General features: G+C 45.2%; 1 protein-coding gene across 1 annotated transcript; it reads right to left on the bottom strand.

Annotated features, from left to right (window-relative positions):
* Nucleotides 1–11,981: 11,981 nt before the first annotated feature.
* Nucleotides 11,982–14,897, bottom strand: LOC123762173 (clumping factor B-like). The gene is made up of 3 exons (XM_069335598.1): nt 14,812–14,897; nt 14,112–14,291; nt 11,982–12,714 (listed from the first exon to the last, which is right to left on the bottom strand). Exons 1-3 carry the CDS (start codon nt 14,895–14,897, stop codon nt 11,982–11,984), a joined length of 999 nt encoding a protein of 332 aa, XP_069191699.1.
* Nucleotides 14,898–16,502: the final 1,605 nt, after the last annotated feature.

Raw genomic sequence — 16,502 nt, 5'->3', positions numbered from 1 at the left:
TAACGTAACCATTATTTTCTTTTATATTGTGTTTTGTCTTTGTATTTATGTTTAATTCGCACTGTACATAGCCAAGGGATTATCTTTGTTTAAAGTCAATTAAGTTTCATTGTTATAAGATTTGTTTTGTGTGTTTTTCCCTTTTAACTTGACCACAGGAGACAACAGCCAAGCAGTCAACTTTTTTTTCTTTTTTTTTTTACTAATGTGATTGGCATTTACACCAGCCATTGGGAGGACTGCCTTACACCTACATTTTCCCATCAGAGTAGTAATATTTAATTTTTATGTTGCTATTTAAGGTGATGGGAATATATTGATAAAGGAATCAGTTTTGTGTTAATCCTCCTCCCCCCCTTGTATTTATTACTTTACCTAGTCAACTCCTTGGAAGCCACTACCGACTTGGGGTCGGATACTATCACTTAGGTTCATCCATCAGGAACCCAGTTTCGACCCACAGTGGCCGTAACACTAGCGTCCCTGTGGCTCAGTCTGGTACTCGGCTTCCACCTGTGTCCACTTGTTCACGTACAATCCGTGTTAAACAGATTATCCTTATCTATCCCTGTCAATTCCCCCTGAGAATTTTGTAGGTAGTGATCATGTGTCCCCTTACTTTTTTGTCTTCCATGAGATGAATTTCCCGCAGCCTTTCCTCGTAATGCATGCCTCTTGGTTCTGGGACTTGCCTAGTGTCATACCTTTGAACTTTTTCAATCTTCGTCTTGTGCTTAACAAGGTACGGGCTCCATGCTAGGGCTGCATACTCCAGGATTGGTCTTACAAATGAGGTATACAGGGTGATGATTCCTTACACAGGTTGCTGAAGGCTGTTCTGATGTTAGCCAGCCTCGCGTATGCTGCAGATGTAATTCTTTTTGTGGGTTTCAGGAGACAGGTTTGGTGTGATATCAACTCCTAAATCTTTCTCTCTGTTTCATGAAGTACTTCATCTCCCATTCTGTATCCTGTGTCTGGCCTCCTGTATCCACCGCCTAGTTTCATAACCTTACATTTACTCGGGTTGAATTTTAGCAGCCATTTGTTCGACCGTTCATTCAGTCTGTCTAGATCATCTTGTAGCCTCCTACTATCATCCTGTTTCAATCCTACTCATAATTTTTGCATCATCAGCAAACATTGAGAGAAACGAGTCTATACCCTCTGGGAGATCATTTACATATATCAGAAACAGTATTGGTCCAAGGACTGACCCCTGCGGGACTCCACTTGTGACCTCCCGCCAGTCTGAGACTTCGCCCCTCACACTGACTCGCTGTCTTCTGTTGCTTAGGTACCTACCTACCTACCTACCTTGAGGTAGGTAGGTAGGTACCTAAGCTACCTTGAGGCTACCTTGAGGTGCTTCCGGGGCTAAGTGTCCCCGCGGCCCGGTCGTCGACCAGGCCGCGGGGAACCCCCATAGTACCAGGACCGGTACCCCCTTAGTACCTTCCCTTTCACTCCTGCCTGCATCTCCAGCTTTTTCACTAGCCTCTTACGTGGTACTGTCAAAGGCTTTCTGGCAATCCAAAAATTTGCAGTCTGCCCACCTCTTTCTTGCCTGATTTTTGTTGCCTGGTCGTAGAATTTAATTAATCATGTGAGGCAGGACTTGCCATCTCTGAACCCATGTTTATGCTGTGTTACCAAGTTCTTTCGCTCCAGATGTTCCACTAACATTTTTTTTTTTGCACAGTCTTCTCCATCAGCTTGGATGGTATGCAAGTTAGGGACACTGTCCTGTAGTTCAGTGCCTCCTGTCTATCTCCCTTCTTGTATATCAGGACTTCATGAGCCGCTTTTCAAATTCTTGGCAGTTCCCTGTCGCCAGTGATTCGTTATACACTACAGAGAGTGGCAGGCACAGTGCTTCTGCTTCTTCCTTAAGTATCCAAGGGAAGATTCTATCTGGGCCTATAGCCTTAGTCACATCTAACTCTATTAAAAGTTTCTTTACTTCCCCACTGGTAATCTCAAACTCTTCTAGGGGATCATGGTTAATTACTCCCTCTTATCTCTGGAGCTTCTCATTGCTCTAAAGTGAAGACCTCCTGGAATTTCTTATTCAGTTCCTTGCACACTTCCTTGTTTGTAGTGAATCCGTCTGCCCCTATCCCTAATTTCATTACCTGTTCCTTTACTGTTGTTTTTCTCCTGATGTGGCTGTGCAGCAATTTAGGCTGAGTCTTTGCCTTGCTTGCGATGTCGTTTTCATATTGCTCTTCAGCCTCTCTTCTCAACCTAACATATTCATTCCTGTCACTCTGGTATCTTTCTCTGCTCTAAAGCGTCCTGTTATTTCTATAGTTTCTCCACACCCTTTTACAATGCTGCTTAGCTAGCCTAAATCTCTGATTAAACCATGGATTTCTCATCTTCATTTCATTGTTTTCCATTTGAACCGGGACAAACTTGTTTGCTGCTTCCTTGCACTTTTGCATGATGAAGTCTATCATGTCTTGAGTCATCTTCCCCATGTTATATCTGTTAGGAATTTTCTTATCTCCTCATAGTTTCCCTTTTGGAATGGCAGCCTTTTTTTTCAGTACTCCTCCTCGAGTTAAATAACCCTTCTTCAACCATGCAGTCAAACCCCAGTACACTGTGGTCGCTCATTTCTACTGGGGCCTTAAAACAGATTATTCTTATGTCCGAGTCGTTCAGAGTGAAGACTAGGTCGAGTCTTCCTGGTTCATCATTTCCTCTCATCCATATGGGTTCCCTGAAATGTTGGCTTAAAAAGTTTCTAGTCACAACCTCTGATAGTCTGGCTCTCCACGTATCCTCGCCTCCATGTGGTTCCTTGTTCACCCAGTCTATCCTTCCATGATTGAAGTCCCCCATAATGAGCAGATGGGATCTATTTCTACAGGCAGCAGAGGCTGTCTTCTCAATTATAGTGTTAACTTCCATGTTGTGGTCATTCAATGCTTTGGTCTTCAGTTATTTGGTGGAGGGTTGTATATTAAAGCTACTACTATTCTTGGTCCTCCCATTGTCATGGTGCCTGTTATGTAGTCTCTGATTTCCTCACAGCCTGGGAGAGCCATCTCCTTCAAACTCCATTCCCTTCTCATTAGTAGGGCCACTCCGCCTCCTCCCTTACCATACCTCTCTTTCCTTATTACTGTGTACTCCTGTGGAAACATCACATTCATTATGATTCTTGAGAGTTTTGTTTCAGTGCGTCCGATTGCATCTGGGTTCACTTCTTGTGCTAATTCCCTTAGTTCACTTGCCGTGCTCTTAATCCCATCTATGTTCGAGTACATTACTCTGAAACTGACTCTCTTCTGCTTCTCCTCTGGGGGGGGGGGGGCCTGTGGGACCAGGGGTGTGCGGGGCTGGGAGGATCTGGTACGGGGAGACTGGTGGAGGAGGAAGGGCTTGGGGGGGGGGGGTAGGGGAGGGGGGGTGAGAGGGGGAGGGTTGGAGGGAGAGTGAGATGGGGAGGGTTGGGTGGAGAGTGAAAGGGGGAAGGCTATAAGAGGGTGGGTGAAAGGGGGAGGGTTGAGTGGTGTAGGAGACGGGAAGGCATAGGTAGAGGAAGGGCTGGGGGGGGGATGGGGGAGAAGGGGGAGCTTTGGGAGGTAGAAGAGGGGAAGGGCTTGGTGGACAGGGGGGGGGGGAAAGAGAGGACTGAGGGGGGTGAGGAAGAGGGGAGGGTTTAGGGGAGTGGTGAAGAAGGGAAGGCTTGGGGGCTTAGGGGGGTTGGGGAGAATGGAGGGCTTGGGGTGGGGGAAATGGGATGTCCTGGGGAGAGGGGTGAGTGGGGGGAGGGTGCCCTAGGTGGGCACTTAGTGGGGGCTTGTGTCTGTCTCCTGGAGCCGATGCTTGGTGCTCGTCCTGGTCGCTTTCGTGGCTATTCCTTTCTCTCCCAAGCTGTTGTTGGGGCTCCTAACTCTTCTGCTCTCTTAATTCGCTCTGATGTTCCTTTTGTCCCCTTACTTTTTCCTTCGCCTCTCCATTGTTATGTTGCTCGTATCTTTATGGGGAAATGGTACACTGTTTGTTCCATTTATCTCCCCGCGAGTGTCCCGTTTTCTCTTCCTGATCTGAAACACTTACTGGACTCTTTGCCGGAGCCTGTGCTCCTGCTGGGTGATTTCAATTGTCGTCATTCCCTTTGGGGTGATGTTCTGACAAACACCCGAGGTCGCCTTTTTGAGCCGTTTATCCTCTCTTCTTCCCTGTCTCTTCTGAATTCTGGTGAGCCCAGGCATTTGGACTCTCGGACTCACACCCTTTCCTGTCTTGATCTTTCTCTTTTCTCGTTTTCTCTTTACTTAGATTTCACGTGGCAGGTTCTTGATGACCTCCATGGCAGTGACCATTTCCCCATCCTTGTTATCCTTTTCTCTTTTCACCCTCCCCCTCTCCTTCCCTAGGTGCTAGTTTGCAAAAGCGCACTTGAACCTCTTTACCCTCAGTGCTGCTCTCTCTGATATCTCAATTCTACCTTTCCCTTTCCCTTCTCCCTCACTCTCTCCTCCTTTTTTATGACACTGTCTTCGACGCTGCCCTCCGCTCTATTCCTCGCTCTTCCTCTCGGGGTCCACGGGAGTGCGTCTCCTGTTGGAATGCAGACTGTGTTCGTGCTGTCCGCTGTAAGCGTGCTGCCTGGAAGAGACACTGCCGTCGGCAGACGGCCGATTCTTTTCTTTTCTTTCGGAAGGCGAGTGCGGTGGCCCGTAGGGCTATCCGTATGGCTAAACGTAAATGTTGGGCATCTTATGTCTCCACCATTATGTCCGAAACTCCTCTGCCACAGATCTGAAAGCGTATACGCAAGATATCGGGTAAGTTCGTTCCCGATGTTTCACCGGTCCTTCACCTCCGTGGTACTCTTGTGGACCCGTTGCAGGTTGCTACCGAACTGGGTTCCCACTTTTCTTCTGTTAGCTCTGGTCTTCATCTTCCCCAATCTTTCCTTCTTCGTAAACCTGTCCTTGAGTCTCGTCCTTTACATTTCTGCACTCGTCTTCGACTTCCCTATAACGATCCCTTCTCTTTCTCTGAACTTCGTTCTGCCCTGGCCCTCTGTGGTTCTACGGCGGCGGGCTCCGATGGTATTTATTATGAGATGCTTCGCCATCTCCCTCCGTGCACGTCTCAGTATTTACTGAGTCTGTATAATCGGATCTGGGAGTCGTCGTCAGTCCCTGAGGACTGGCTCGATGCTGTTGTCCTCCATGTTCGCAAACCAGGGTCTCTAGGAACATCCCCTAAGGACTTTCGCCCTATTGCCCTCACAAATTGTGTCTGCAAACTCTTTGAACGTATGGTTACCGTTCGTCTGATGTGGTTCCTGGAACACCATTACTTCCTCTCCTCTTCTCAATTTGGTTTCCGCAAGTGCTGCAGCACGACAGATGTCCTGGTGAACTTGGAGGTCTATATTCGTACTGCTTTTGCTACGAAGACCTCCGTTGTTGCCGTCCTTTTTGACCTGGAAAAGACTTACGACACCACTTGGCGATATCATATTCTATCCCAGCTTCATTCTTTTGGCCTTCGTGGTCATCGCCATCTTTTTTTCCGCAGCTTCCTCTCTCGTCGTTCCTCTCGGGTGCGGCTTGGTACCGCTCTCTCTGCCTTTTTTCAGCAATACGAAGGTGTGCCCCAGGGTAGTGTTCTGAGCACTACTCTTTTTTCTGGTTGCCCTCAATGGTCTTCTTTCCTCTATTCCTTCAGGTGTCTTCTCTGCTCTCTATGTCGATGATCTTACCCTTTGCTGTCAGGGTGATCAGGCCTCAACTTCAACGCCGGCTTCAACTTGCGATTGGTGCCGTGTCGTCTTGGGCCATCGATCATGGCTTCAAATTCTCTACTGCTAAGACTTGTGGCATGACTTTTACTCGGAAACGGGTTGTTCTTCATCCCTTTTTGTCACTTTATGGTTATCCCCTTGAGTACAAAGATTCCGCGAAGCTTTTGGCGTTATTCCTTGACACTCGTTTGTCTTGGTCTCCCCATATCTCTTACCTCCGTGTTGAGTGTTCTAAGGCCCTTGCCCTCCTTCGGGTATTGTCCCATACTTCTTGGGGAGCAGATAGGCGCACTCTCCTTGCTTTACATTCCTCTCTCATCCTGTCTAAGCTCGATTGTGGTTGCCCTACTTACTCGTCTGCTTCTCCTTCTACTCTTCGTTGTCCTGATGCTTTGCACCATACTGGTTTTCCCCTCAGTTCTGGTGCCTTTCGTTCGACTCCCGTCCTCAACTTGTATGTTTACACTGGCTTCCTGTCTCTCCAGGACCGCCATAATCGCTACTGTCTTCGCTATCTTGCGAGGTCCTTGCAACATCCCTCTGTCGTGCTTTAACTTTTACACCTCCTGCAGTTCCTGTTCCTCTTCACCACCTCCCTCTTTCTGTTCGATTATCTCGCTTACAGGATTCTTTTTTAGCAGCCTTTCCTCGTAACTCATGCCTCTTAGTTCTGGGACTAGTCTAGTGGCATACCTTTGGACAAGACTTTCATCTTGTGCTTGACAAGATACGGGCTCCATGCTGGGGCCGCATACTCCAGGATTGGTCTTACATATGTGGTGTACAAGATTCTGAATGATTCCGTAAAAAGGATCCTGAACGCTGTTCTGATGTTGGCCAGCCTCGCATATGCCGCAGACGTTATTCTTTTTATGTCGGCTTCAGGAGACAGGTTTGGCGTGATATCAACTCCTAGATCTTTCTCTCTGTCCGTTTCATTAAGTACTTCATCTCCTATTCTGTATCCTGTGTCTGGCCTCCTGTTTCCACTACCTAGTTTCATTACTTTGTATTTGCTCGGGTTGAACTTCAACAGCCATTAGTTGGACCATTCACTCAGTCTGTCTAGGTCATCTTGTAGCCTCCTACTATCGTCCTCAGTTTCAATCCTCATAATTTTTGCATCATCGGCAAACATTGAGAGAAACGATTCTATACCCTCTGGGAGATCATTTACATATATCAGAAACAGTATAATTCCAAGGACTGACCCCTGCGGGACTCCACTCGTAACGTCTCGCCAATCTGAGACCTCACCCCTCACACTGACTCATTGTCTCCTGTTGCTTAGGTACTCCTGTATCCAACGGAGTACCTTCCCTTTCACTCCAGCCTGCATCTCCAGCTTTTTCACTAGCCTCTTGTGTGGCACTGTATCAAAGGCTTTCTGACAATCCAAAAATATGCAGTCTGCCCACCCTTCTCTTTCTTGCCTTATTTTTGTTGCCTGGTCATAGAATTCAAGTAACCCTGTGAGGCAGGACCTGCCATCCCTGAATCCATGTTGGTGCTCTGTTACAAAGTTCTTTCGCTCCAGGTGCTCCACTAGCTTTCTTCGCACAATCTTCTCCATCAGCTTGCATGGTATGCAGGTTAGGGACACTGGCCTGTAATTCAGTGCCTCCTGTCTATCCTCTTTCTTGTATATCGGGACTACGTTAGCTGCTTTCCAAATTTCTGGCAGTTCCCCTATTGCAAGAAATTTGTTATACACTATGGAGAGTGGTAGGCACAGTTCTTCTGCTCCTTCCTTTAGTATCCAAGGGGAGATTCCATCTGGGCTTATAGCCTTTGTCACATCCAACTCTAGTAAACACTTCTTTACTTCCTCGCTGGTAATCTCAAACTCTTCCAGTGGTTCCTGGTTAGCTATTCCCTCTCTTATCTCTGGGATTTCTCCTTGCTCTAAGGTGAAGACCTCCTGGAATTTCTTATTCAGTTCATCACACACTTTTTTGTCGTTTGTAGTGAATCCTTCTGCTCCTGTCCATAATTTCATAACCTGTTCCTTTACTGTTGTTTTTCTCCTGATGTGGCTATGCAGCAATTTAGGCTGAGTCTTTGCCTTGCTTGCGATGTCGTTTTCGTATTGTCTTTCTGCCTCTCTTCTCATCCTGACATATTCATTCCTGGCATACTGGTATCTTTCTCTGCTCTCCAGTGTCCTGTTATTCCTATAGTTTCTCCATGCCCTTTTACTTTGCTGCTTAGCTAGCCTACATCTCTGATTAAACCATGGGTTTCTAATCTTCATTTCACTGTTTTCCTTTTGGGCTGGGACAAACTTGTTTGCTGCGTCCTTGCACTTTTGCGTGATGTAGTCCATCATATCTTGAGCCGTCTTTTCCCTGAGCTCTGTTTCCCATGCTATATCTTTTAGGAATTTTCTTATCTCCTCATAGTTTCCCTTTCGGTATGCTAATCTTTTGGTTTCGGTATCCCTCCTGGAGTTCAATAACCCTTCTTGAATCGGGTATTCAAACACCAATACACTGTGGTCGCTCATTCCTACTGGGGCCTCAAAACCGATTTCTCTTATGTCAGAGTCGTTCAGGGTGAAGACCAGGTCGAGTCTCGCTGGTTCGTCATTTCCTCTCATCCTTGTGGGTTCACTGACATGCTGGGTTAAGAAGTTTCTAGTCACCACCTCCAGTAGTTTGGCTCTCCACGTATCCTCGCCTCCATGCGGTTTCTTGTTCTCCCAATCAATCCTTCCGTGATTGAAGTCCCCCATGATGAGCAGGTGGGATCTATTTCTACAGGCAGCAGAGGCTGCCCTCTCAATTATAGTGTTAACTGCCATGTTGTTGTTTTCTTACTCTTGACTGGGTCTTCTGTCATTTGGTGGAGGGTTATATATTACTGCTACTACTATCCTTGGTCCTCCTATTGTCATGGTGCCTGCTATGTAGTCTCTGAAACCCTCACAGCCCGGGATAGCCATCTCCTTAAAACTCCATTCCTTTCTCATAAGTAGGGCCACTCCGCCTCCTTCTCCTACCTTCCCTCTCTTTCCTTATTACTGTGTACTTCTGAGGAAACACGGCATTCGTTATGATTCCAAAGAGTTTTGTTTCAGTGAGTCCGATTACATCTGGGTTCACTTCTTGTGCTCTTTCCCTTAGTTTGTGTGTGTGTGTGTGTGCGTGTGTATTCACCTAGTTTTGCTTGCGGGAGTTGAGCTCTGCTGTTTCGGCCCGCCACTAAACTGTCCATTAATCAACTGCTACTAACTAGAAACTTTTCTTTTCCACACCGACATCCCTCCCAGGAAGCAGCCCATAACAGCTGTCTAACTCCCAGGTACCTATTTACTGCTAGGTAGCGAGGGGCATGAGAGTGAAAAAAACTCTGCCCATTGTTCCTCACCAGTGCCGGGAATTGAACCTGGGCCGCAGGATTACGAGACTCGCGCGTTATTCCATTCAGCTACAAACGCCGTGTGCACTTACATAGTTTTACTTACCTAGTTGTGCTTGCAGAGGTTGAGCTCTGGCTCTTTGATCCTGCCTCTCAACTGTCAATCAACAGGTGTACAGGTACCTGAGCCTATCGGGCTCTATCATATCTACACTTGAAGCTGCATATGGAGTCAGCCTCCACCACATCAGTTCCTAATGCATTCCATTTGTCAACCACTCTGACACTAAAAAAGCTCTTTCTAATATCTCTGTGGCTCATTTGGGCACTCAGTTTCCACCTGTGTCCCCTAGTGCGTGTGCCACTTTTGTTTAATAGCCTGTCTTTATCTATCCTATCAATTCCCTTGAGAATCTTGAATGTGGTGATCATGTCCCCCCTAACTCTTCTGTTTTCCAGCAAAGTGAGGTTTAATTCCCGTAGTCTCTCCTCATAGCTCATACCTGTCAGCTCGGGTACTAGTCTGGTGGCAAACCTTTGAACCTTTTCCAGTTTAGTCTTATGCTTGATTACATATAGACTCCATGCTGGAGCCGCATACTCCAGGACTGATCTGACATATGTGGCATACAAAGTTCTGAAAGATTCCTTACACAAGTTACTAAAGGCCGTTCTCATGTTAGCCAGCCTAGCATATGCCGCTGATGTTATTCTCTTGATAGAGGATATCTATCTTCGGGGGACAGGTCTGGCGTGATATCAATCCCCAGGTCTTTTTCTCTCTCTGACCCTTGAAAAATTTCATCTCCCAGATGATACCTTGTATCTGGCCTCCTGCTCCCTACACCTATCTTCATTACATTACATTTGCTTGGGTTAAACTCTAACAACTCAAGTATAAGTATAGATGTCACACATGTGACAGGTAAAACTATGCTTTTTTGAAAAACAGTACCATCTGTTGCACGTAAGAGAAACACATGTTATACTAAATATCTTACGATTCCATTTCAATGTTTCCGATTGCATTGATAAATTGAATTTCATATATTTCAATTTATTTTCATTTTGATTTTATTATTTTCTGTGACATTGCGATGGAATTGAGCTGTGTTGTTTACCATACCGTTCTTTCGTGAGTATAGTTTATCTTACTATTTTTTTATTGTTTTTTATTTCGTTTTTTAAACTGTTCTTATTTTTCAGTGATGGCAGCATCAGATCATTTGATGTTCTCAATTTTCTGATCGAACATCAGATTATTTGGGAATACATCGGACGAGGGAGTAGGGAATGTTGGTGAGGACAAGGGGACGGGAGTGGGGGATGGTTGGGAGGACGAGGGGGGACAGGGGAGTGGAGAATGGTGGGGATGACAAGGGGACAAGGTGGGGGGGGGAGGGGAGAATAATGGGGAGAACGAGGGGATGGGGGAGTGGGGAATGGTTGGGAGGACGAGGGGGGAATGGTGGGGAGGACTGAGGGATAGGGAAAGGTTGCTGTGGCTCAGCAATGCACATGCATTTCTAAATGCATGGTAATTAATAAATAATACACAAACATTAAGTGAACTTTTGATTAAAATTCAATATAGATCCGACTCACACCACACTCTTTGGGAGGGAGGGGGGGTTGAAATAGTACAAAGAAACTAATGCGTTACCTGCACAATAAATTAGATACTAATGCGTATCAAAAAATAAGATATTAAGATATCAATGCATAGCAATAATAATCAATGGTAAAGAATATATAGAATGTTAGTGAAACATACGATCTTCTATTGAAAATCGACAAATAAATGTTAATTAGTATTCTACTTAATCAACAAAACTAAACGACAGCTTAGCTGTGTGGTGAAATAGTGGTAAGCGTGTGGGCGGTAGCGTCAATGAAACTTGTTGAAACAGGATGTCCCAGAACACGTGATTGAGGTAGAGGCTTATCTCCCTTCTTGTCACTAAGTCACAAGCCGAAATACGGGTAGATTGTAAAATTGGCTTATACGAATATTAACTTACATCTATTTCTTAGTGAAAATATGGAGGCAATCTGATATAAGACTCAGTTGTTGATATTTAGAGTCCATGCGGCCTGACCACAAACATCCTCCCCGTTAATTATTTGCGATCACAAAATATAACAATAAGTAGGGACTTAAGGTCTTATTTGTTTGCCGAGCCGAGTGTCTGAGTAATAACGAAGGTGCTCCAGCACTCTGGCATCCGCTGCTGCAAGAATGACGTAATTACGCACTGGTAAAATTTGCACGCTTCAGACACTGCTTCTCTGCCAGAATAATGGCTGCCGTCCTCTCTCTCTCCTTCTCCGGTCTCGCCCGCGCATGTGTAATAGCACGGAGTGTTGGAACGGATAATTTGACTCCTATAATTTATTCAACTATACGAGATAATGAGGATAAGGTTTCATTATAAAAGAGCTAATTTTTAATAAATTTTTCGTTATATAACAATATGAAACGAAATTGAAATAAACGAAAAAGTTAAAGAGCGAATTCTTTCCTCCATGTATATCACGGATAACAGTATGTACTGCATATAGTGATCCTCAGCACATATTGCTATATCATTAGATCACTAGTAAACATAATATCGGCTAATAATTATTAGGAAAAAATGCTAATATGAAGAGAGAATTGAACGCAATTTTTTGAAATGGAGAAACAGTTTTTCCTCGGTCGGCTCGCTGACGTAACTTAACCATAGATTCTAGGAAACTATTGGCGTGGTTATTACGCAGTAAGAAATGTATGAAAATTATTACTCTGCTAGTTAGTAGTGTTAATAAAATATAATGGGTAGTACAAAGATCATTTATGAAAGTACTAAAAATGAGAAGTAGGTGCTGGATATGTCCAACAAGCACCTGAGTCACTGTTAGTGCCAGTGTCAGCACCTGAGTCACTGTTAGTGCCAGAGTCAACACCTGAGTCACTGTTAGTGCCAGTGTCAGCACCTGAGTCACTGTTAGTGCCAGTGTCAGCACCTGAGTCACTGTTAGTGTCAGTGTCAGCACCTGAGTCACTGTTAGTGCCAGAGTCAGCACCTGAGTCACTGTTAGTGCCAGTGTCAGCACCTGAGTCACTGTTAGTGCCAGTGTCAGCACCTGAGTCACTGTTAGTGCCAGAGTCAGCACATGAGTCACTGTTAGTGCTAGTGTCAGCACCTGAGTCACTGTTAGTGCCAGTGTCAGCACCTGAGTCACTGTTAGTGCCAGTGTCAGCACCTGAGTCACTGTTAGTGCCAGAGTCAGCACCTGAGTCACTGTTAGTGCCAGTGTCAGCACCTGAGTCACTGTTAGTGCCAGTGTCAGCACCTGAGTCACTGTTAGTGCCAGAGTCAGCACCTGAGTCACTGTTAGTGCCAGTGTCAGCACCTGAGTCACTGTTAGTGCCAGAGTCAGCACCTGAGTCACTGTTAGTGCCAGTGTCAGCACCTGAGTCACTGTTAGTGCCAGTGTCAGCACCTGAGTCACTGTTAGTGCCACTGTCAGCACCTGAGTCACTGTCAGTTAGTCCCACTGTCAGCACCTGAGTCACTATCAGCTTCTTAGTGACACTGTCAGCACCAAGTCACTGTCAACTTCTTATTGCCAGTGACAGCATGTGAGTCAGTGTCAGCATGTGAGAGTCAGTGTCAGGATGTGAGAGTCAGTGTCAGCGTGTGAGAGTCAGTGTCAGCGTGTGAGAGTCAGTACTCACCTAGTTGTGCTTGCTGGGGTTGAGCTTCGTCTCTTTGGTCCCGCCTCTCAACTGTCAATCAACTGGTGTACAGATTCCTGAGCCTACTGGGCTCTATCATATCTACACTTGAAACTGTGTATGGAGTCAGCCTCCACCACATCACTTCTTAATGCATTCCATTTATTAACTACTCTGACACTAAAAATATTCTTTCTGTGGCTCATCTGGGTACTAAGTTTCAACCTGTGTCCCCTTGTTCGTGTTCCACCAGTGCTGAATAGTTTGTCTTTGTCCACCCTGTCAATTTCCCTGTCAATTTTGTAGGTGGTTATCATTGTTTGCCCTTACGCTTCTGTTTCCCAGGGACGTGAGGTTCAGTTCCTTAAGCCTTTCCTCGTAGCTCATAACTCTCAGTTCCGGGACGAGTCTGGTGGCATACCGCTGAGTCTTCTCTAACTTTGTCTTGTTTAACTAGGTGTGGACTCCAGGCTGGAGCTGCATATTCCAGGATTGGTCTGACATAAGTGGTATACAGGGTCCTGAACGATTCCTTACACAAGATTTTAAAGGCAGTTCTTATGTTGGACAACCTAGCATATGCCGCTGATGATATCGTTTGATGTGGGCTTCTGGGAACAAGTTCGGTATAGTATCAACCCCTAGATCTTTCTCTCTATTTGACATTTGCAGAATTTCACCTCCCAGGTGGTACCTTGTGTTCAGCTTTCTGCTCCCTTCGCCTAATTTCATTACTTTACACTTTCCTGAGTTGAACTTTAGCAGCCATTTTTTAGACCATTCCTCCAGTTTGTCCTGGTCATCCTGTAGTCTATGTCTATTTTCATCTGTCTTGATTCTTCTCATAATTTTTGCATCATCAGCAAACATTGAGAGGAATGAGTCTATACCTTCTGGAAGATCATTTAAAAATATTAGAAACAGGATGGGTCCAAGTACTGAGCCCTGTGGGACTCCGCTGGTGACATCTCGCCACTCTGATGTCTCCATCCTCACCGTTACTCGCTGTTTCCTTTTGCTTAAATACTCCCTTATCCACTGGAGCACCTTCCCTTTTACTCCTGCCTGTTGCTCCAACTTTTTAACAGCATTTTATGGGGTACAGTGTCAAAGGCTTTCTGGCAGTCCAAGAAAATGCAGTCTGCCTACCCTTCTCTTTCTTGCCTAATTTTTGTTGTCTGGTTATAGAATTCTATTAAACCTGTGAGGCACGATTTACCATCTCTGAACCCATGTTGGTGGTGTGTTACAAACCTATTTTCCTCGAGATTCTCTACAAGCCTTTTCTTCACGATCTTCTCTATCATCTTGCATGCTATACATGTTAGGGAAACTGGCCTGTAGTTCGGTGATTCTTGCCTGTCACCCTTTTTGTATATTGGGACTACGTTAGCTGTCTTCCAACTTTCCGGTAGGTCTCCTGTTTCCAATGACCTGTTATATACCATAGAGAGTGGCACACTTAGTGCTTCTGCACATTTCTTTTTTTTTATCCATGGTGAGATTCTGTCAAGCCCAACTGCCTTTGTCCCATTCAGCTCCAACAGATTCCTTTTGACCTCATCACTGGTGACGTCAAATTCCTCCAAGTTTGCTTCGTTTGCCGCCTCCTCATTTAGTGCAGGGACTTCTCCTTGTTCTATTGTGAAGACCTCCTGGAATCTCTTGTTGAGTTCTTCACACACCTCCTTGTCATACTCTGTGTATCTGTTCTCCCCTTTTCTCGGTTCCATCACTTGTTCCTTCACTGCCGTTTTCCTCCTGATGTGGCTGTGGAGCAGTTTTGTTTGGGTCTTGGATTTACTCACGATGTCATTTTCATACTGTCTCTCTCCTTCCCTCCTCACTCTGATGTACTCATTCCTGGCCCTCTGGTATCTCTCCCTGCTCTAAGGTGTTCTGTTATTTCTGTACTTTCTCCATGTGCTTTTATTCAGTTGCTTCGCTACCTTACATTCCTGGTTGAACCATGGATTCTTCTGTTGCTTTTCGTTTTTCTGCTTTTGGATGGGGATAAACCTGTCTGCAGCGTCCTGGCATGTTTGGGTAACATAATCCATCATGTCCTGTACAGTCTTGTCTCTAAGTTCTGTTTCCCATGGTATTCCCCCTTAGGAAGTTCCTCATCTCGTCATATTTTCCTCTTCGGTAATTTAATCTTTTTCCTTCCGATCCCATCCTTGGATAGGTTATCCCTTCCTCCAGCAAGTACTCAAATGTCAATACACTGTGGTCACTCATTCCAATGGGAGCTTCAACTTTGACATCCCTTATTTCTGACTCATTCAAGGTGACTATCAGGTCGAGTCTAGCTGGTTCGTCATTGCCTCTCATTCTTATGGGTTCCCTAACATGCTGGCTACGTGTGTCAGTGTGTGAGAGTCAGTGTCAGCGTGTTGGAGTCAGTGTCAGCGTGTGAGTGTCAGTGGCAGCTACAGAATTGACAGTGTGACACAGCCAGCAACATCAGTGGCATTGTGACACAATCAGCTACAGCAGTGACAGTCAGATACAGCAGTGACAGCCAGCTACAGCAGTGACAGTGTGACACAGTCATCTACAGCAGTGACTGTGTGTGTGACAGTCAGCTACAGCAATGACAATATGTGACAGTCAGCTACAACATTGACAGTGCGTGTGACAGTCTGCCAAAGCTGTGACAGTTTGTGTCAGTCAGCCAAAGCTGTGGGAGTGTGACAGTTAGCTACAGCAGTAAGTGTGTGACAGTCAACCACAGCTCTGACAGTGAGCCAAAGTTGAGACAGTGTGTGACAGTATCAGGGGGTTGGGGACTTTCTATAATAAACTGGTTTTGAACCAACCTGATACTAGCTTACCGTCGAAGAGAGACCCCAACCACTCCCTGAATGAAAATATGACGGATCGCGACAGCCACACTACTGCTGCCATCAGTTGACTAGCAATGGACACTGTAGTGCTTGTTGTGGGAAAATCCGACTCCAATATTTTGTAATTAAAATAAAATAATTTGATAGCTGTGAAGGACCACCACTTTTGAGAAAAAGTGGAAAACAAAATGAGACAATGGATTAAACTGATACCAAGAACTAGTGTCATATGGATCTTAGTGAAACTGTATTTCTTAAGTAAAGGGAGTCAAATTAACCTGCACAAAAATGGGGGGTTACATGCTAAAAGATTAATGCATCCCTAGCATTATTCCGGCGCTGGTTCTTCGCCAGAGTATATAAAATATGAAAGTAAATAAAGGTGATTGTATAATAAGAACTAGAGGTAAATGCACCTCAATATACTACTGTAATATTAAATAGTACAGTATATGGTAAATCAAAGGTTAGTATAATTGATCTCGGGAGATCACTAATATAACTACAGAGTTAATACTACGGAGAAACATGATCAGCTTAGCTGTGAAGCTAGAGAGGTGTAATCGGTTGTCACGATCCACCGACGGCGCGTTGTTTCAAGTAAATTGCTGCACGTGCAGATGGAGAAGCCTAGTACCTCGGTTGGACTCTGTTATAAATCCAACTAAATGTGGAAAGAATTTGTTTCTGCCTGTCGTTCCTCGCGTCGTCACTCTGACTAGGAAGAATCTGGCAATATGTTTAATATAAATCATGATGATGATTAAATCTACGAATTAGTGATTTTTGTGACTAC

This window comes from Procambarus clarkii, chromosome 34 (genome assembly GCF_040958095.1).
Source record: "Procambarus clarkii isolate CNS0578487 chromosome 34, FALCON_Pclarkii_2.0, whole genome shotgun sequence".
Lineage (NCBI taxonomy): Eukaryota > Metazoa > Arthropoda > Malacostraca > Decapoda > Cambaridae > Procambarus > Procambarus clarkii.
This window is presented reverse-complemented; position numbering and strand designations above follow the sequence as displayed.